The sequence below is a fragment of the Pararge aegeria genome, chromosome 4, assembly GCF_905163445.1.
Source record: "Pararge aegeria chromosome 4, ilParAegt1.1, whole genome shotgun sequence".
NCBI classification, from domain to species: Eukaryota; Metazoa; Arthropoda; class Insecta; order Lepidoptera; family Nymphalidae; genus Pararge; species Pararge aegeria.
The window spans coordinates 2,107,918-2,129,325 of record NC_053183.1 but is presented as its reverse complement, the minus strand read 5'-3'; the positions used below and the strand labels follow the sequence as shown (position 1 = coordinate 2,129,325).

The 21,408-nt window shown below is 39.1% G+C and overlaps 1 protein-coding gene across 3 annotated transcripts in view; it reads right to left on the bottom strand.

Moving 5' to 3' along the window:
• LOC120637629 (histone-lysine N-methyltransferase EHMT2) overlaps positions 1–21,408 on the bottom strand; it is a 29,997-nt gene that overhangs the window by 1,884 nt on the left and 6,705 nt on the right. For all 3 annotated transcript variants that reach the window (XM_039909535.1, XM_039909536.1, XM_039909538.1), the window contains 14 exons: positions 20,231–20,314; positions 17,732–17,859; positions 15,061–15,263; positions 13,414–13,616; positions 12,013–12,224; positions 11,096–11,266; positions 9,329–9,717; positions 7,662–7,825; positions 6,435–6,596; positions 5,421–5,484; positions 5,045–5,178; positions 3,830–3,974; positions 2,904–3,059; positions 1,220–1,453 (listed from right to left, as the gene is read on the bottom strand). In XM_039909535.1, the coding sequence (XP_039765469.1) occupies positions 1,220–1,453; positions 2,904–3,059; positions 3,830–3,974; positions 5,045–5,178; positions 5,421–5,484; positions 6,435–6,596; positions 7,662–7,825; positions 9,329–9,717; positions 11,096–11,266; positions 12,013–12,224; positions 13,414–13,616; positions 15,061–15,263; positions 17,732–17,859; positions 20,231–20,314 (2,449 nt within the window). The remainder of the gene's footprint in view (positions 1–1,219; positions 1,454–2,903; positions 3,060–3,829; positions 3,975–5,044; positions 5,179–5,420; positions 5,485–6,434; positions 6,597–7,661; positions 7,826–9,328; positions 9,718–11,095; positions 11,267–12,012; positions 12,225–13,413; positions 13,617–15,060; positions 15,264–17,731; positions 17,860–20,230; positions 20,315–21,408) is intronic.

Here is a 21,408-nt window from a genome sequence, read left to right as displayed (position 1 = left end):
TGCAGTCAATGATTGCAACTATCTATAATTTCGAAATAATACTCCTCGGAAAGTAGGAGGGAGATCTTTAGTGCTAAAACACATATCTATATATAAATAAATGTTATGTTGGTTTGTGTATGCTAAAAAACTCAAAAAGTTCTGCAATGATCGGGCTGAAATTTTAGCATGATATATATATGCATCAAGGATTGTTTTTATCTATTTTTCTCAACCATTCAATCACAATGTGCCACAGCGAAGCGTGGCACGAGTATACCTATATGTAGATAAATACTATATATATTTAATAAACTATATATAGTACGTACATACTGATAATTAATATAGTGCACTGGGTTTCTTACCAGTTTATGCATAAGGCAGGACAATATCATAAAATGGCAAAAATCCTTCTCCTGTACGATATATAAATTTTAGGGTAAGTAGTGCTTTTGCGCATTTATGCAGTGCCCGCCACTATGCCCTCTTACAATTAGGTAAACATATATGTATGAACGCTTCATAAGTGCCTGTGATAAGGTCTACATGAATAAAACATTTTGAATTTGATTTTAAATATATGCATTGCAATACCAAGCATGAGACATGCAAAAAAAAATTTAATAAATTGAAGTAGAAATTTTACCAGCTAAAATCTACCGATTTTATCTTTCGACTTGGCATTTAAATTTTCACTACCCCTAACTTATCACAGTGGTATCTAACTCCATAAAAGTAATTACAGGATTAGAAAGAGTATATGCAGTTTCATGGAAAATGTTTCTTTTGATACGATTTCGGAGACACATTCCTACTAATATTATAAATGTCAATGTAAGTTTGTTTGTTACGCTTTCACATAAAAACTACCTAACCGATCCTCATGAAACTTTGTGTTAGAAGTAATATAGGATACTTTTTATCCGGACATTAAGCTCGGTTCCTTTGGGAGAGGGGATGAGTGTTTGACGATTTTACACCAATCCGACAATTCTTAACCGAATTATATAATTATTTTCGTACTATAGAGGTATATATGTAACAGGACAGAACTCCTCAGCAGACAGCAGCAATCCCCTTATTTTAGGCTCATCGATGCTGAATACTTAATTTTTTTTTAGAACTTCTACAAAATTTAATGTCCCATTAAAAAAAAAAACAAACGCAGACGAAGTCGCGGGCAACAGCTAGTCTAATATAATGTGCACGATCACTGTTGACTACAGCCGAGTGCTACCTCGAGTAGGTCCGGCTTGAGGTCCAGCGCGAACATGTAGTGGTCGTTGGCGCGCGCGTCGGCCTGTTCGCGCGCCAACAGCTCCCCGCGGTACAGCGCCACTAGCGCCCCTCGCGGCACGCGCTGGCCCGCGCGCAGTCCCCACCCGCACCGCGCCGTGCGGTACACCTGCACGCGCGCACCCAGCGACCCGCCCGCCTGCACGCCGCTCACCACTCTGTTCGAGCAGCGCTTCTGCACAACAAACAACAACATTAGTAACTTAGTCAAAATTCTTGCGGCAACGACATTAGATAATAAAACTGTATTGAAGGCCGAGTGGCGCAGAGGGCAGCGACCCTGCTTTCTGAGTCCAAGGTGGGTGCGATTCCCACAGCTGGAAAATGTTTGTGTGACGAACATGAATATTTTTCAGTGTCTGGGTGTTTATCTGTATATTATAAGTATTTATGAGTATTTTATTAATAAAAAATATTCATCAGCTATATTAGCACCCATAGCAGAAGCTACGCTTACTTTGGGGCTAGATGGCGATTTTTGTATTGTCTTAGCATGAAAAAAATTTTTATTGATATAATTTGATATTTATGGTGGCAACATGATTACATTTAGTAATACACATAAAAAAGGTTGGACGGTATCTGCTGCCTAATTTAGGTAACCCTGTGCTATAGGCATCAGCGACCTACCCTCCTTAACATTGATTTAGTACTAAAATAACAAAATCAGTGCATTCTTAATTAACTAATTTACTTTATTTGGGTGTGCGTGTGCGTGAGTGTGCGTTTACTTACATTCCGCGTTTTCACTGTTTATGGAAAAAATGAACTGCATGATATAATGGCTGAATGAGGGTTATGTATGTTATTTTGAGGGTTCTGTGATCAGCGCATTTTTTTTTTAAATAAAATTGAATTTAAACGCAACTTTGGACACGCGCTTAGGACGCGTTATGTAAACACGAAGCCAAAAAAAGTAGGGCAGGTGTGTTGAGATAGCAGAATCTTTCTCGGTGTTGTTAATTTCTCTCGCCCTAAAAACCAGCATAGTGAAAACGAAGAGACAAAAGTAGTTCGTGCCATAAAGGTTATAATAAATAAATAATAAAATAAATATACTACGACAATACACACACCACCACCTAGTCCCAAAGTAAGCGTAGCTTGTGTTATGGGTACTAAGATAACTGATGAATATTTTTATGAATAATATACATAAATACTTATAATATACATATAAACACCCAGACACTGAAAAACATTCATGTTCTTCACACAAACATTTTCCAGTTGTGGGAATCGAACCCACGGCTTTGGACTCAGAAAGCAGGGTCGCTGCCCACTGCGCCAATCGGCTGTCAAATTTTTTATTGGTTGGTTGGTTATATTTGTTTAGTAATAATTGACGGATGTAGCAGATGTCCAACCTGATGGTAAGACGAAAAAATCATCAATAAACAGATCAACATTTCGCAACATCCAGCAAAAAGCACGTCCCTACAGAATTGCGGCCCGAAACGATAGAGCGCCATCTCGTTATACTACTCGGAACCAGATTGTCACTAGATGTCTTTTTTTTTTATATTTTAAGTATAATTTGATACTTTATAAATTTCAATCTTGTGTTTGTAAAGTTGGTGAATATAAAATTCGAATTTTACAGTAGATAAACCATAGTACAGTACCAGGTTACAGCCGCAGGTCTGGTTGCACTCGAACAGCATGGGCGGGTCGTGGTGCGGGAAGTCGTGCGGCAGGCGGCCGCGCACGTACCAGCGCCGCACGCCCAGCACGCAGCACGCGCACGCGCCGCCGCACTCCACGTCCGCGCACGCGCAACCCTGCCACACAACACTCAATTATTTAAAAAGCCTTTCGAATAGGTACACTTCTAACCTAAAAAAGGAACAATTCTAATTTAAAAAAAGTTTAACTAGTAGAAGCGCTTTTTGTGACAGAGCTCTGCCGCGGAAGTACCGCTATGGGTATTTCTGCCGCCAAGCAGCTTTACGGTGGTTTGCTCTTAAGTGCGTTACCAGTGTTTTTTTGAATAATTGTTAAGACTTAACCATTATTCATTGTTAAGTCTACATCTCCTGAGGATGATCCGGTTTCGGAGCGAAACGTGCGTGGAGGGTATATTGCCGAAGATCTGTTTGGTGTGGAGTATAAGGGATGAAGAAACTATAATTGACACCTATGATAATTAAGCTTAAGTATAGCAACTTAAGCTTAATTATCATAGAAGTTCCGCAAAGTAACAATACTTTTATATAATTTCATCGTTCCTAATAACCACTCACCCACTTTGGATGACAATGACAAAAAACTGGCTCTGTTGACCCTTCTGAGTACCCGCTATATATGTATCTATTTATTTTCAATTAATAGTGCCAAGGGTTTTCAACCTACGTATACTTATTCGTTCCCTTGATATATCTTATATTATACTATTTAGATGGTATCGAAGCAGCGCCATCATAGATCCAATACTGAGAAACCGTACTGTCAAGAGATGGCGCTCTGAAGGGAATGTCATTCAAAATTAATTCACGCTATCGAATGAGTAAACGTAGAATCAGAAAAATCAAAGGATAAGAGCGTTACTCACCTGCTGAGTTTCAATGGAGTCGTCGATCGGTATGTGAGAGTGCGTCACGTGCTGCGACACGTACACGAAATCATCGGGCAGCGTCGCGTCGTCCACCTCGTTGACACACGGCACCGGGTACAGTTCACGGCCGTTTGAAATGTCGCTGGTGGGAAACGAGAATCATTTTTTTTTATTACACTGACTGGTCGAAAACTTTAACGAAAAATGTAACCGAAGATATACTTCGAGCAAACAGGTCATAAACCTGACAAAATTAACTAAAAAATTAATAATCAAATAAAATACCATCTATTTTAATGTAAAATAACTTTTAATTGAACACTCGCACAGAATCATTTTATTTTCAGAAGTCTTTTGCATATTGTTTGTAAAGCAAATAGGTCTCCTATATGGAGACCAACGACAAAGCATAAAGATACTGAACTTTTTGCCAATACATAGGATTTTTATATATTCAAAATTCGACCACAAAGTAAGTATTGTCACACAGTTTATATTTATAATATGATTCCCAAGGTAATTTTGGACCTACCAATCCATAAGTTTAAAGAATGTGTTAAAACACATTTATTACAGCGAGGTTATTATACAATTGATGAGTTTCTTAATGACAAGGTTGCTTGGAAGCATCCGGCTCCGCTTTCATCTCTCACAAGATAGAAAAATGAATGTTAAAATATAAAATGTAAATTTTTGATGTTGGAAAAGAGCAACTGCTGAGTTTCTTGCCGGCTTCTTCTCGGTAGAATCTGCCTTCCGAACCGGTGGTAGAGTCACTACACACGGACAGACTTGACGTTTCAAAAGTGCTTGTATTAGGCCTACTTGAAATAAATGAATTTTGAATTGAATTTGAATTTGAACAGTTCGACGCATATATATTTTATTATCCATATAATAGGGTGGGGAAAACTTTTCTTAGTATTTTGTATGAACATACAAGACATTTTATTTTTTTAATTACAGTATAAGTTTACCAATTTGTTCGATGTCTTTTTGCCATCTTTTAGACAGTTTCATGATCTGGCTAGTGTAGAATTTTTGGGACTACTTATAAAAAAAAAAACGCGATTAGTTATGTTTTGCAGTCCTCTCTTGGTGTTTACTTGACACTAACTAAGGAAATATGAAAAAGGTATAGAAAAAGAGTGTTTTGCGATTGATGCAGAAAGTCTTACTTTAAGTAACGGAAATCCTAATAACTAAAGTTACCTCGATAGAATCCTATTCCGGGGAATCTTATGCTTGACCGCCAGCGTCATTTGCATGTTGAGATTAATGGCGTCTCGACACTGGCCGGCGCTGATCTCCATCGGCAACTCGCCTGCAGAGTTCTCGAGGTCGGTCTGTAAAAAATTTAAAACTTTTATTTTTATGGACTACACGGATATCAACAGAGTGATAACGACTAAGACATCGGAAGGTATCTTTACATCGTTCGATTCCATACCAGACTGGATGGAGTTTATCGATAATGCAGTCGTTTTTATATCGAAATACCCACGAAATAAAAAAAATAAAAAATACTATGCAGAATATTGTCAATAATATTTACGTGTGTGCGGACAGCTTTACAGTTAATACGTACTTTTGCTCCGTGCGCGAGGAGTATCACCACGCATGCGTGGTGGCCTTCCCTGGCTGCTACGTGTCTGCAAATTATCACATATAGACCTGTATAAGTTTTTTTTAATAATATAATTATTACTCGATGGAGGATCAAGCAGATAGCTCACTCGGTGGTAAGTGCCCCCGCCTATAAACAGTGCAACACTTCCCAGGTCAAGCAAGGAACACAGTCCTGCAAAGTGACGACCTGTGTCCATCTGAGGCGTAGGAGTTAACCCTCATGAGTCTGTAATTACAGCGGCAACCACAACCTTCAGACCGGAACACAGCAATGCTGATTAGCGGCAGAAATTAGCATGCATAATTACCACTACACTTCCCTGAACGAGCTCTGTCAAAAAGCTCTACTGCTACTAGACTACTACATGTTAGCCCTTGACTGCAATTTCATCTGACGATAAGTGATGATGCAGTCTAAGATGGTAACGGGCTAACATTTTAGGGGCATATCATAGACGGCCGAGTGGAGCAGTGGGCAGAGACCCAGCTTACTGACTCGAAGGTCGTGGGATCGATTCCCACAACTGGAAAATGTTTGTGTGATGAACATTAATATTTTTCAGTGTCTGGGTGTTTATCTGTATATTATAAGTATTTATGTGTATTTTTATTCATAAAAAAATATACATCAGCTATGTTAGTACCCATAACACAAGCTACGCTTACTTTGGGGCTAGATGGCGATGTGTGTATTGTCGTAGTAAAAAAAAATTAAAAAAAATCTATTAAAAAATTTAAATTTAAAAAGTTATATTTTAAACCAACACCGCTAATCGGTTGGCGGCACGGCTTTGGCGGTAGAGTGGTAACTAGCCACATCGGAACCCTCCCATTAGACCAGACCCAGTTATAAATTCTCTAATTGCCACATCATAGTGCTCACCGCTGCACCACGGAGGTCGTGAAAGACCGTGTGTGTGTGTTAGTACCGTGTGACTGTTTATGTGCATGTGTGTTGCGTGATAGTGCTCACAGCGGAGTGTCTGTGTGCGCGTTGGGTGCGTTCAGCGTGTGCGGCGCCGCTCGCAGAAGAAGCGCCAGACAGCGTGCGTCGCCGCTCAGAGCGCACCAGTGCACCGCCATGTTGCCTTCGTTATCGCTCGCCGCCGGGTCCGCCCCGTGGTCCAGTAGCAACCTTGGAACATATAATAAAAATACAATTTGACCCGTTGAACTTCGTACCTGTATTAAAAAGAACATAAACAAAAATATGTTAGTTATTAACCAAAATTTATCCATAAATTATAACTGGTACCGATAAACCGCGGGGTCTCACCTTGGTTTTATTAGTAAGCTAGCAGGACCTCGCGACTTCGTCCGCGTACAAATCCACGTAAAAGTTATAGTAAAATTCAAAATTCATTTATTTCAAGTAGGCCTAATACAAGGACTTTTGAAACGTCAAGTCTGTCCGTGTGTAGTGACTCTACCACCGGTTCGGAAGGCAGATTCTACCGTGAAGAAGCCGGCAAGAAACTCAGCAGTTGCTCTTTTCCAACATCAACATTTACAATCATTTTGCTATCTAGCGGGAGATGAGAGCGAGGCTGGCTGCTTCCAATCTACCTTGTCATTGAGGAATTCATCAAATATATAGTAACTTAGCTGTACTAGATAAGTTTTTACACATTTTTTAAATGTATGCATTGGTAGGTCAAGAATTTCCTTAGGAATCATGTTGTAAAAGCGTATACTCAACCCCACAAAGGAGTTCTGCACCTTTCGCAGACGATATGCAGATATCACTAATTTATGTCCGTTTCTGGTAAGTCGATTGTTAATTTCAGCTTTTTGTTTATAAACAGTAATATTTTGTCTCACAAAGACTATATTATTATAAATATATTGCGAAGCTACTGTAAGAATACCTATTTGTTTAAATTTTTCACGAAGCGATTCGGGTGATCCAAGTTTATATATTGATATCTAGGTTAATCGGTACACTCTGCGGTATATTTATTTAAATTATATATGTATTTGTATATTTACATTTTGGTATTTATGTATATCTATCAACACTCTTGGCACTATCCCGTTCTCTTGCTGTAAGTCCTATCTACAAAGGTTGCCTGTAAGAGATTGCTTGCAGCAATAAGGCCGCCTTTGCATGTCTACATTGTGTACTGTATACTCCTTACTGTTTCTTTTCCTGTATGTTATACGTGCAATAAAGTGTTTCTTCTTCTTCTCTGCCACTCACTTGACCACCTCCTGGTGCTTGTTCTCGGCGGCTCTCACGAGCGGGGTCCAGCCACCCTGGTCGCGTGCGTCCACTTGCGCACCGCCGCACTGCAGGAGGAGTGAGCAAACTGCCGCGCTACCGTGGTGTGCCGCGAGGTGCAGTGCTGTCATACCCTCGGGGCCCTAAATCAAAAATTTGCCTTTTTGTTATTCTTTTTGCCTCGCTTGAGCCGAGATGTATGTTATAGTTGTCGTTTTTTTTTTTACTTTTAAATTTAAAAAAGTATACTAGTTCATAAGCTAAATAAGTGTAATGTGTTTCCCTTAAAATGGTTTTGCATAACCTGTGTACAGTGGCGTGCCTAGGGTCTTGAATTATAGCAAGCCCAGTTACATATAGGACTAATTCGACTCATAATATGGCCACTATAAGGCAGTTGTTGATGTCGTTTTTTTTTTTACTTTTAAATTTAAAAAAGTATACTAGTTCATAAGCTAAATAAGTGTAATGTGTTTCCCTTAAAATGGTTTTGCATAACCTGTGTACAGTGGCGTGCCTAGGGTCTTGAATTAGAGCAAGCCCAGTTACATATAGGACTAATTCGACTCATAATATGGCCACTATAAGGCAGTTGTTGATGTCGTTTTTTTTTTTACTTTTAAATTTAAAAAAGTATACTAGTTCATAAGCGAAATAAGTATGTAATGTGTTTCCCTTAAAATGGTTTTGCATAACCTGTGTACAGTGGCGTGCCTAGGGTCTTGAATTATAGCAAGCCCAGTTACATATAGGACTAATTCGACTCATAATATGGCCACTATAAGGCAGTTGTTGATGTCGTTTTTTTTTTTACTTTTAAATTTAAAAAAGTATACTAGTTCATAAGCCAAATAAGTGTGTAATGTGTTTCCCTTAAAATGGTTTTGCATACCCTGTGTACAGTGGCGTGCCTAGGGTCTTGAATTAGAGCATACAGTTACATATAGGACTAATTCGACTCATAATATGGCCAATATAAGGCAGTTGTTGATGTGCCATATAACAAAAATCAACTCATCTTTGAAAAACACTACGATTATGGTCCACACGCGAGTTATGATTAGAAATTCCGATTGATAATTAAAGCCTGGCTTTTCGGTTTCTAGGGTAGTACCGCCACTGCCTATGTAATGTATATATTATAAGGATATATTTTTTGTAAGATCGCCGCGCCGGTAGACCCTATAAATAAATAACGGTAGGTCAAAGAAGTAGGTCGATAAGGTCTCTGAGGATCTCTCAGACTAAACAACGTGTGTGTTCTTATGTGCACGCGTTAAAAGTAATACCTCTTTGGCCGAACAACATAAAAATATTTAAAAAAAATTATCTTTCGCCTTATTCTACGTTTTTAGAAAAAACTACACTAAAAATAGTAAAAAGCTATGTAATACATTGAAAGTTTTATCACAACGCATTATCTAGTTTAATAAAGTTTATTTAAATATCACAATAAAAACAGTTGCAAGTTCTCACGCAAACATACGGGATGTCCTTACTTTTACTTTGTTGGTAACTATTTTTGAAAAACTAAAATGTTGACTGATAACTGATATCAGGGTGTCGGTTTTTTGTGACGGTGTGCGCACGCATCGTAAAAAATTTCTCTAACGCGCCACAAGAAGTATAACTTCGAAAAGGCTTACCTGTTTGTCAACATCACAGCCAACCGCTACTAAATACTTGATAACTTTAACGAGATCCTCGTCACTCGTCTTACTGAGGTCATCAAGTTGTTCTTCGTCTCTTAAATCGCTCTTATCGTCTTTTATTAAATCATCTGCTATATCTGTTTCGCACTCTTGTTTAACTACAATGTTTTCTGTCTCTGTTATATCCTCTTTTTGATTATTAGTATCTTCCTTCGTGGCTTCGTCTTCTATATCTTCTCTTTCTTTCTTAACTATATCTTCTGGGTCAATTTCTTCTGTTTTTACTTCTATATCTTCTTCGATAGCTTTTACTTCTTTTTTCTCACAAGCTTCCTCATCTATGTCTTCGGGGATTTCTTCTGGCGTTTCTTTATCTAATAGTGCTAAAAGAAATATGGAATATTAAAGAATGGTTACAATCAATGCTTTTGGACTTATAATGTAAATACGAATATGTAGGTATAAGTTGTGCTATGGGTGCTAAGATGACTGATGAATTTTTTTTTTATAAATAATATAGATAAATACTTATAAAATACATATAAACACCCAGGCACTGGAAAACATTCCTGTTCATCACACAAACATTTTCCAGTTGTGGGAATCGAACCCACGGCTTTTGACCCAGAAAGCAGGGTCGCTGCCCACTGCGCCAATCGGCCGTCAAAAAAGCCAGTTTAAAGCGATATAATGGCTTTAGCAATAAGAATACTCGACTGAGTTTGTTTTGAGTTATTTCTCAGGTTAGGCGATTAGGCGATTGTGTTACGTATTATACCAAGATTTTGTGACTTTGGATGTTAAACTCTTGAATGGTATAAATTCAAATGTACTAACACTGGCAGTGCCGTATTGTGACGGCAGATCATAATAAAGCTCTCACGACCCCTACGCCCAACGTGTCGTACGAGGCGACTAAAGGAATCTAACAGAGAAAGGGTATTCGATGTCCACTACTATTCATCAAAACCGGTCCGCGGGGCGACGGCTCAGCAAGGGGCCCGCATTCACGCATTGGCAGTCTCAGTGCATAACTACATTCATTGTTACAAAATTAATATCCAAGTTAACTAGAGATCAGTTTTATTTAATTTCAACATCTAAAATACAGTAACTACCTATATACACGACAGCGGGCTGAAGCGTCCTCTGTGGTACACAGCGAACATCTACTGCGCTCACCATACCGTCTGCCCAGCGTGGTGACTATGGGAGAAACCTTGGAAGAGGCCTTTAGCCCAAAATAGGATTTGTTATAGGTTATTGATGAATACTAGAAAAGGACAGAATGTTTGTCCTCCTCGAACGACCTTTAGACGTTGCGATTTAGTTTAGTAGATATTTACGGCACTTTTGGTTGATATAGTCAAATGCCCTAAAATCAAATATATACTGAAATACGCTGATTATTAAAAATAAATCTGGTATACAGACTAAATATTTCTTACATGGCTATACCCGGTGGCATGCACAGGGTATGCAGATGATATAAAATGAAGAAAGTCTCCAGTAAGAGTTATTAAAAGCCTACCCTTAAGTATTCATAACTCGTACTGGATTTCTTCATTTTGTATCATCTGCATACCCCGTGCATACCTTCTATGCACGCCACTGGCTATACCACAGTACAAAGAAGAGATACAGTATTTCAACGCCTTTGATCTGACGGTTATTACCGACATCGTCTAGGCACAGCGTCGCGTCGCATTGTCTTCGTCTTCGTAAGACCTCTGTATGGCAATTACTCTGTGGCATACTTACACAGTATCGCTCTCATGAGAGGAGTCCTAGTGGTGTTGTCAACTGCGTCGATGTTAGCCCCCGCGTACTGTAGGAGGCATAACGCGCTCAGTCGGCCTCGAGCCGCCGCCGCGTGCACACACGTGCCGCCTTCCAGCTGCGCGAGCGGTGCGTTTATGTGATCGCCCCGTACTAAAATACGATGAGAACTGTATTTCACTTGACGGAGTGAATACTACTGCAGTTTTTTTTAAAAAATCAAAATCATGTTTTACTGTTTCTTGTATTGTTTGTGTTTTGTTCTAATAAAGTGTTTTTATCTATCTATCTATTTTGAAGGCTAGCTTTTGGGACGTCAATGAATGCGGTTCAAAACAAAATTGATGTATAATAACATTTCATCAGCAATATGCTACGTTCAAGAAAGATTACTTCTTTGGACCACGAGACACATAAAGATAGGACATGGCGATGTGGAAGCGGTGATAGCCCAGTGGGTAGGACTTCCTTTTGGGGGGCCGAGTTCGAAGCCCGAGTTTTATGAATTCACTGACTTGCTCCAACTCACTTGCTTCAACGATGAAGGCAAACATCGTGAGGAAACCTGCATGCCTGAAAAAAGAAAAAGAGAAGAAAAGAAAAACATTGTACGAGTCGGAATCGCGCACGGAGAGTTCCACACACCATAATCTCTGTGAAAACGAAAAAAATCATGACTTGGGGGCCCCGTCAAATATTTATTTTATTGTTTTGTAGTATTTATTGTTAATAGAAATACACGATCTGTGAAAATTTTAACTATCTGTGACAATATCCCATGAACCGAGATAGTTAGTAGCCTCGTGAAAGACGGACAGCCAAATGCGGACCTTTAGTTATAGGGTCCCGTATTACCGTATGGCGTAAATATAGAAACATTGACTGTAAGTTGCACTTACCAATTTTAGGTAAGAGTTGTTCAACGGGATCCCCAGCCATTATTGCGTCGAACAAAACTTGGATGGAATGGTCGGACATCTCCTCATCGACCGCACCCTCGAATAGCGACTTTAAATCTGTTGGTAGTGACGGTAGCAGGTCCTCGGGGATTGAAGGACTTTGATCCAGTTTTGAGGGTTCCAGTGACGAGAAGCCGAGGAAAGCTGGAACGCTGGGAATTATGAAAAAAGATATGCTGTTAATTCTATTGTACACAAATATGCTTAATCGAAACTAAATGGACGCCTAAAAATAATAATATTCTTTCCACAACTTTTAGACCATGGAAATAAGTTAAGTTTAAGGGTTATTATTTGGTTTAGAATTATCACACAGCAACCGTGTACACGAGTTTTATTGAAGCATGAAAAAGTGGAGTGGCACTTGTTTCTCGAACATTTGGTTAGTCACTTTATCATATTTAGCAGTTAACAGTAATTATTTTACCTCTAATGTTTTAAACATTTACCAAAGAATGGGGAAACTCGGAAAATTTTGTGAGCTAGCAACATTCCGCGGGTGTGAAGTGCGCGAGGCGTTTTCACTGTTTTGGGACTCAATACATTTGGGCATGCAATAATGGCTTCATAAAGGTTATGTATTTTCTTATTTCTATGTGTACAGATTACAGATATAAAATAGAATTGGTAACATTACGGGAATAATTATTGGTCAGGCACATGAATTGGGTTAGGTAAGACCTTCTGCCGGTTGGTGCAAGATATGCCAATCTGACGATCGGGCGAGAGATGTCACTCTCTACTTTTCGGGATAAGATAACTCCCATTTAATTTATGCATTTAGTTTTACATTATCATATTTTATATGCTTATAATTAAGAGTTTTGTCTGATAATTTTTTTTTGCAAAGAACATCCCTGCTTCTTGTAGTTGAATCGCTGTGTCACAATAACTTGTCAGAATCAGGTATATCACTAACATATACAACGTGTAACGGAATTACGAAATACTGTTGAAGGTTGTATTAAGTATATTCTAAATTATAAAATAATATTAAGTATATAGGAAATATTCCCTGTGAAAATATATAATAAAAAGAAAAAAAAATATTTTTCCATACAAACTAATTCCAAAAACATTCCAAGTTTTTACTTATGACAACCTTATTGAAGATAAAAGACCGACACGTGTATAGTACCTGCTTAAGAGTCACTTGATTTTACTTTTGCAAGGTCACAGGTCACTCAAGGTTTCATATGCTTGATAGTCATTGCCTGTCGAGACTGTCTTTAGTCAAGGTTTTATAGTATGTGCCTCACGACAAACACAATGAATCACTGGATCTGCCCTCTGAAATACGACAACTTAGCCTTGAAATTCGAGCTCTAAGTGACAACTTACCATTGCTCTCGCTGGTCGGGAAGGAACACTCTCTTGTTGCTGCAGTGCATGTCTACGCGCACGCGGGTGACCTCCTTGTTGACGGGCAGCCAGCGGTACGAGTACACGCCGCAGTGCGGACAGCCCACCTTCTGCTTGTCGCCGGACGCTATGCCGCACTCCAAGTGGAACAGATGATCTTTCGAACATTGGTAGAATATACCCTGCGCAAAAGATTGTTTTTGAAGCATTTATTTTTGGTGAACATACTGCTGATTGTTCTTCAACTTAAACCTAAATCTACGAGGCTTCCAAATGCGACCTGGTCTAAGAAGAGCCCACAACAAACTTAGCAGGGTAATTTTTTGTTATCGTCATCTCACAGTAAATGAATATTAAGCTATAAACTGAGAGCAATTCATACCCACGTTTTTTATTGTTTAAATAATCCTTAACATTATAAAACGTTTTTTTTGTAAGCTTAACTTTTATATATGTAGCCTAGTAAACTGCACAACGAGTTTCTTTAAGGAAATTGATCTTGTTAAGGTAAAAATTTGGGTGAAATAACAGATACTTTTTATATTTTTTTATATTTTTTTAATGTGGCCATAATATTACGCGTACTTAACATCAGATAGTTATTTAAAAACGATCATTTATGGCGAGTTTTCAACGAAATTTCCCAATCGAGTTGCACTGTCTCATGGTTGAGACTCACTGAACTAAAGAAGATCCTAAGTTTCTTTAATTCGCAAAGATTTAGCACAAATAAAAAGGAGAATGACCAGCAGTGTGGATCTTGGGCACCTCAAAATATTTTTAGAAGATAAATCATAATATAAATCTTGATTATTGTTTTTTCATGTACAAATATTTTTATTTGATTGATATATAATTTTTTCAATCCTTATCCTCCACACCAAACAGATTTTCGGCAATGTACCCTCCGAACGATTCAGTCCGAAACCGAACCGGACCGACCTGACTTTACAATGAATAATTGTTAAGACAATTGACTGTCAGAGTTCATAAATAACACCATACAGATTCTCCTGCTTTTCGTGGAGTATAGCAAATTGAGCTTAATATTCATAATGCAGGCATGTTTTTGACTTGCAGCTTAATCTAGATGTGTTGACCTAGTGTTGCGAATCGTATTTACGCGTAGGGTAGGGCATTACAAAATAAGTTAGTGGCAGTATCGGCTAAGAATAAATATGGTAGTGGCGATAGCATAGTAGTGAGGCCTCGGCTTTCCTTTTGTGGAGACCAAGCTCGAGCTTATATCATGGATTTCCGTATAGACTCCGAAACGCCTGGACCGATTTAAATGAAACTTTCAGGGAATCTCCGGATTGACCTGGCGAGTAATCCTGAAAAGTTTGGTGACGATCAGAGCACTATTATTTTTGAACTGTCAAACTGTCAAATACAGCTTTTATTTACTATGATGATATTCTATTGTTGGGTGTACATGGGTGTACATAATGATCTTCACCCGCTCGAGCAGAGAATAGAAGAGAATATATACGAAAAGAAATAAATGATTTAATATATTATGAGACTTAAATAAAGAATTTAATGATGTAAGTTTATTGTTTAAATAAAATATAGCAAAATCTAGCCCGGCGAAGCGGGCTGGGTACGAATACCAATAAAACCTACCTGTGTACAGAACAATCCGCAAGTGGGGCAGCACATATGTTTGGTAAGCTGCTGGGAGTGTTGTCGACATGCCAGGAAGAACGGTGCCCGCGGGCCCGCGCGTCGCAGAGCTTGCAAGCCCCCGCCGACGTCCCGAGCCGCGGCGTGCGAGCAACCCACTCGAACCCCATCCACCAGTTCGATGGCCTGGCAGAAGACTGGTGCTGCGGGTGAGGGAACAAGAGATCTAGCGTCTGCCTGCGACTTCGTCTGCGTAGACTTCAGGATTGGATCTAAAGCTTCGTGCGTTAACAATTTTGAATCCTACCACGGTAACTATTTCAGAGATCGATATAGAAAGTACATGTCCCATAGGTGACATGCATACTAGATTTCAAAGCTGTCTGGCCGCGACTTAGCTCTAAACTATTTTCACTACTTAAGGAATCGGGATGAAAAGTCTATGTTCTTTTCCATGTCAAAGGCTATGCATGTATGGGGGAAATCTCACGACATCTCACCACAGAAAATTTAAAAAACACCTAATTTATGGACGCCCCCTTAGGATGTTTTGAATTTGTTTGGATGGAAAAATATTTATGCTTCTTCTGTTTTGATATTTTTAAAGAAATAGGTATACTTGCAGTAGCCTCGCAATATATTTATAATAATATTATCTTTATGAAACAAAACATAAGTAATTAATTATAAACAAAAAGTCGATATAAACAGTCGACTAACTAGAAACGGACATAAATTAGTGATATCTGCATATCGTCTGAGAAAAGTACAGAAATCCTTTGTGGGGATGGGTATCTGCTTTTATAACTTGATACCGAAGGTAATATTAGATCTACGTTTACCTACGTTTAAACAATATATTAAAACACATTTAATAAATCGTGGTTACTACACGATTGATGAATTCCTTAACGACAAGGCTGCTTGGAAGCAGGCCACTCCGCTCTCATCTCTCACAAAACAGAAAAATTCTAAAGATTCTTAAACTTTAAAATGATGTTGGAAAAGAGCAATCTGCTGAGTTTCTTGCCGGCTCTTCGCAGTGGAATCCGCCTTCCGAACCGGTGGTAGAGTCACTACAAACAGACTTGACGCTTATTAATAATAATAATAATAATAATCTTTATTGAAAGGTATAAACCCAGTTATAAGAATATAAAAAGATAAATTAAATAACAAAATAATAATAATAAGTAACAGTATTGCAATATAAAAATATTGCAAACTCACGTCCGTCATAATAATAATCACTAATTACATAGTTTGTCATATTTTATGGGTTTTCTTATACCTAACCTTTACAAAAATCACTACAGTTTATTTTCTATTTGCCTCACGGTGCACCGAAAGCCAGTGCTTGAAAATCGAGCAGTCCAGACCCTCTGCCAACGTGCTTAGGATTTCATTATCGGAGGCTCGCAAACGACTCCAAAATGTTGCTATTCGCGATCTTATGATCGCAAAGAAATCCGGTACTCTGGACCTAGCGAACATGTCCGACGCGCTGCAGTACCTTGGCAACTTCATCAAGATACGATAAGCATTATTGTATTGCACCCTGATATTGTTGACAGCGCGTCTGGTGGACTTTACCCAAAGTTGACTTGTATAGAAACATAAACAGTATGCTCTAAACAATGTCACCTTAACTTGGTCACTGCATTTCGCAAAGCGACGTGCGAGCATATTACATCTAACAGCCCGAGCACGTCGTTCCCTCTCTACATCTTCATCATCGACAAGGCCTTCAGTCACAATATGTCCAAGGTATCTGAACCGCTCAACTCTCTCGAGCAAATCTCCATCAAGGAAAACCCCCGGAATAGTCCCCGGACCTCTGCCAGATCGGAACACCATCGTAACTGTCTTCTTAACGTTAAATTTAAGACCGTGTTCTGCAGCATAACTCTCGCAGATTGCTACTAGTTTACGAAGTCCTCTAATAGAGGGGCTGAGAAGAACCATATCATCCGCGTAGCTAAAGTTGTTCATACCAGTGGACCCTATATGACAACCGATCTTGGTGCTTCTCAGTCTCTCAATCAGGTTGTTCACGTATAGGCTAAAAAGGTCAGGAGAGGTCAATCCTCCTTGACGAACACCGCATTCTAGCTTATATTCACTAGAAGTCGCGTCGCCCCATCTTACATAGCTTGCTTGGTTACCATACCAGTACTTCAACAGATTAATCGTTTTTAGAGGGACTTTAGAGTCGTGTAATTTCTCCCAAAGTAGATTATAATTTACGAGATCGAAAGCACGACTTAAGTCGAGAAAGCACGCGTAAACTTATGTGTCTCTGTTCACATAATGGCTCACGGTTGCTTTTAAGCTGAAAATCGCCGAGTCTGTTGAAAGACCGGGACGGAAACCAAACTGTGCATCATTCAGCTTGATGTTATTCTTTAAGCTCGGATGTATTAACCTTTCCAGTATTTTTCCTAACACAGTACCTAGCGAAATCGGTAAAATAAGCCTACTCGAAATAAATGAATTTTGAATTTATCGGATGATTCATTATGATATATATATACATATTATGAACCCTTCAACAGTTTTTCGTTACTCTGTTACACGTTGCAAATACAAAATAAAAATGATTAAATTGAACAAGGTTCTTTAACAGTATAATCCAGTGCCCAGTTCAACTTTTCTTCGGATAGTACAATACCATTGAGTTCCGAAGGTGCAGCGTATATATTGGTGGACTCCTCGCAATGGCAAGTTGCCACTATGGTTGAGGAGTCAGTCGGGCACGCTGCCTCGGAAGCCTCTTCAGCGCTGGCTGCTTCTGTTGCGCTAAATATAAATAAATAAATAAATAAATATACTACGACAATACACAAACCGCCATCTAGTCCCAAAGTAAGCGTAGCTTGTGTTATGGGTAACTAAGATAACTGATGAATATTTTTATGAATAATATACATAAATACTTATAATATACATATAAACACCCAGACACTGAACAACATTCATGTTCTTCACACAAACATTTTCCAGTTGTGGGAATCGAACCCTCGGCCTCGGACGCGGAAAGCAGGGTCACTGCACACTGTGCCAATCGGCCGTCAAATAAACCGATAGTACTTAATTTTTTTATTCCACTACAAGTTGGCCCTTGCATCTTAACAACATATATAAATAAGTATATTACGACAATAAACACATTGCAATCTAGCCCCATGTAAGCGTAGCTTGTGCTATGGGTACTAGGATAACTGTTGTTTTTTTTGTATAATAATACATAGGGTGCTGGAATAGCAGCCAGCACTGGTAAGCGCAGCGTTGGTCGACACAAAACGTGGTGGACAGACGGCCAGGTGCGCTGGCGTGACCTTAGTCCAGCGGACTTCAAGCGCCTTAGAGAACTTTTTGAAAAGGCATGCAGGCTTCCTCATGTTGTTTTACTTCACGGTTATAGCATATAATATTTTAATTGCAGTGAATTAAAACGCACTTAACTCAGAAAACGTAGAGCCCCCCAAAAGGGAAGCCGGAGCCTTACGCTGTAAGCTAACACCGCTTAGAAGACTATACTACCACAGCAAAGAAAGTTGTGTAGAGATCCGATACATACAGATCAATCGCGTTTGCTAAGCGAGGTCACTAAATGGCGTCAGTAATATCTCGATATTGGCTAGATGTCGGCATTTACCACGAGATCAAACGAACTATTATATATCTCTTTTTGATACTATGTCTCATTACTACTGTGTGGGAAGCTACTGTTAGCCAGCGCGTCGCAGGTAGCCGCTGGACGCAAGCTAAAAGAGACCTATGTCCAGCAGTGGACGTTTATCGGTTGATAGACACAGCTTTTAGAAAAAAAATTGGTTGTCTGTAAAGTCGGCTTACTGACGATAGTTGAACGTGACAACGTCGTAAGAAAATACTGATGGAATGGTTGCATTTTTCAAAAGAAACTTTTAATTTTATTTGTTTGATAGATATTATCGTTGCCATAAACAATTGACACCACATTCACTTTTCACTGCACTTAATCCTTGCCGAAAACCTGTAAATGTATTATTGTATAGAAGCTGTCCACGCCGACGCATCGCACACTCAAGTAGGAGAGAGACAGATGTCGAACGCGAAGGCCGACTGTGCCTTTTTGTCGCACGTTCCGCGCTCTCGCTTGCACTTAAAGCCTTGAATGGAACGCCTCAGAGCGAGGTAACGCCGCATGCGTCATGTTTTTTCGTGCGTGCAGCCGGCTCCATCGAATTATAAGACGTTGTCATGTCAAAAACTCACCGAACACTTATCGGTGAGTTAAATTTTTGCAAATTAAGTTTACATGACTCTTTGTCAATGCTATGTGAACTTGTCATTGACGTGCATATCAGTCATATTTTTTTGTGTGTGTGATATGTTTAAAAAACGTGTACGTTGTTAGTGCTCTTAAGTAAATAAATAAATAAATAAATAGATATGATGATGATAATGAATAGTACATAAATACTTGGAAACCATAACCTATAAGCAGAGCAAAACTTTCCAGGACATGCAAGGAACACGTCCACCATCGTGCCACGCTGTGTCCATCAATCCGTGACATGGGTGTTAAGTCTCATGTACATGAAAATGCAATCGCTGCTGTCAAACGTCACTTTTTAACCGACTTCAAAAAGGAGGAGGTTCTCAATTCCTCTTTTTTTTGTATGTTACCCGATTACTCGAAGACGCCTGAATAGATTTGAAAAAAAGTGTTTTTTGTTTCTTAGGGCATACTTTTCAGGTGGTCCCATTTCAATTTTATCGAAATCGGTCGAGATGTTATTAAAACATCAACCATAATGTAACCCGAAGTAGCAAAGTATTGCTATATATATATATTTTATATAAAACGTATCGTTACTTTATAAAGTGGTCGCCCGAATTTGCATCTTATTTTCTTATACGCAAGGCTGGGGTTTGGAACACCCTTCCGAGTTGTGTGTTTCACAATTCTTACAACCTGGGTATCTTTAAAACAAGAGTGAATAGGCATCTTCTAGGCAAGCGCGTCCCATTTAGTCCTTTAACGTTAAAAAAAAAAATATATCACGGTTTTTTTTACAACTCCTCCGTACTAACTCCGTGCTATAAATCACGTTAATTTATTGCTTTGTTACAAGTTAACTGATTACGCATTTATAATATTAGTGAGGATAAATATACATACACTTTTGTGTCTGCTTCCCCATCTGAAGGTGGTACCGCCTCCTCATCATCGTGAGATCGTGAATTACGTTTCGGCGCATAGTCACTAAAACAATAAAATAATGTGATACAATTTTATAATATTTTGCTATTAAAACTTGATATGTATTGTCTTTTCTATCAAAAAATTAATTTACAGTGCACTACAATACCATTAGTCTGAGTTCGTAATCGAAGTTGTTTTCGAGCATCGAAACAATATATTATACATTGCGACCTTAATATTATCATTACCGGCCAACTACAGCAGGGCTAGCACGGGCAGAAGACAAAAATTTTATCCCCCGATTATGTCCCCTGCCAAGGGATATAATTAACGTGTCCACCTGCTAAAGCAAGCGAATATGGAGTAGGAGAAGTTTACCCCCGTTTATTAATACATATTATTTCAACTTTTGCGCCAGTGCTCTGAGAGTTTATAAAGCTGTGGGAGAATATGTGGAAGATAAATTGATATCCTTTCCCCGGGTATATAATTGTCTCTTGCCCATGCTAGCCGTGCTGGGCATAGGTCTCCCCCAAAAGGGGTCGCCGTAGTCCACCACGCTGGCCCAGTGCGGATTGGTGGACTCCGCACACCCGCGAGAACATTATGGAGAACACTCAGGAATACATTTCTTCACGATGTTTTCCTTCACCGTTGACGTTGGGATTCGAACTCGGTCCCTCAAAAGTGAGGTCAGACGGATTGGTGATCGCAGAATATGGTAGTAGTAGCACAGCGCTGATGCCCTCCGCTATATTCCCATATTCGCTTCGTACTACACCCGCGGGAAAAGAAGTGAACTGTATTCTGATCTGCCGTCATCACACGCGCGAGTAAATCTATACTTATAATAACACTGTAAGACTTCTGTACATTTAATATATTTTGTAAATTTTGACCGGTGGATGCTTTATAATCGATACTGAGTCCTAAGCAGATTTTTATTTAATTTTTTTCTGTCTGTCTGTCTGTCCGGGCATCACGCGAAAACTACTGAACGGATTTAAATAAAATTTGGTATAGTGGTAGCTGGTATTCCGGGTCACCATATAGGATACCTTTTATCCCGATAAACAATAAGTATCATCCGGGAAACGAGATGAAATGAATGTATGTATGTATGTATAAACTAAAATAATGACAGCTTACTAACT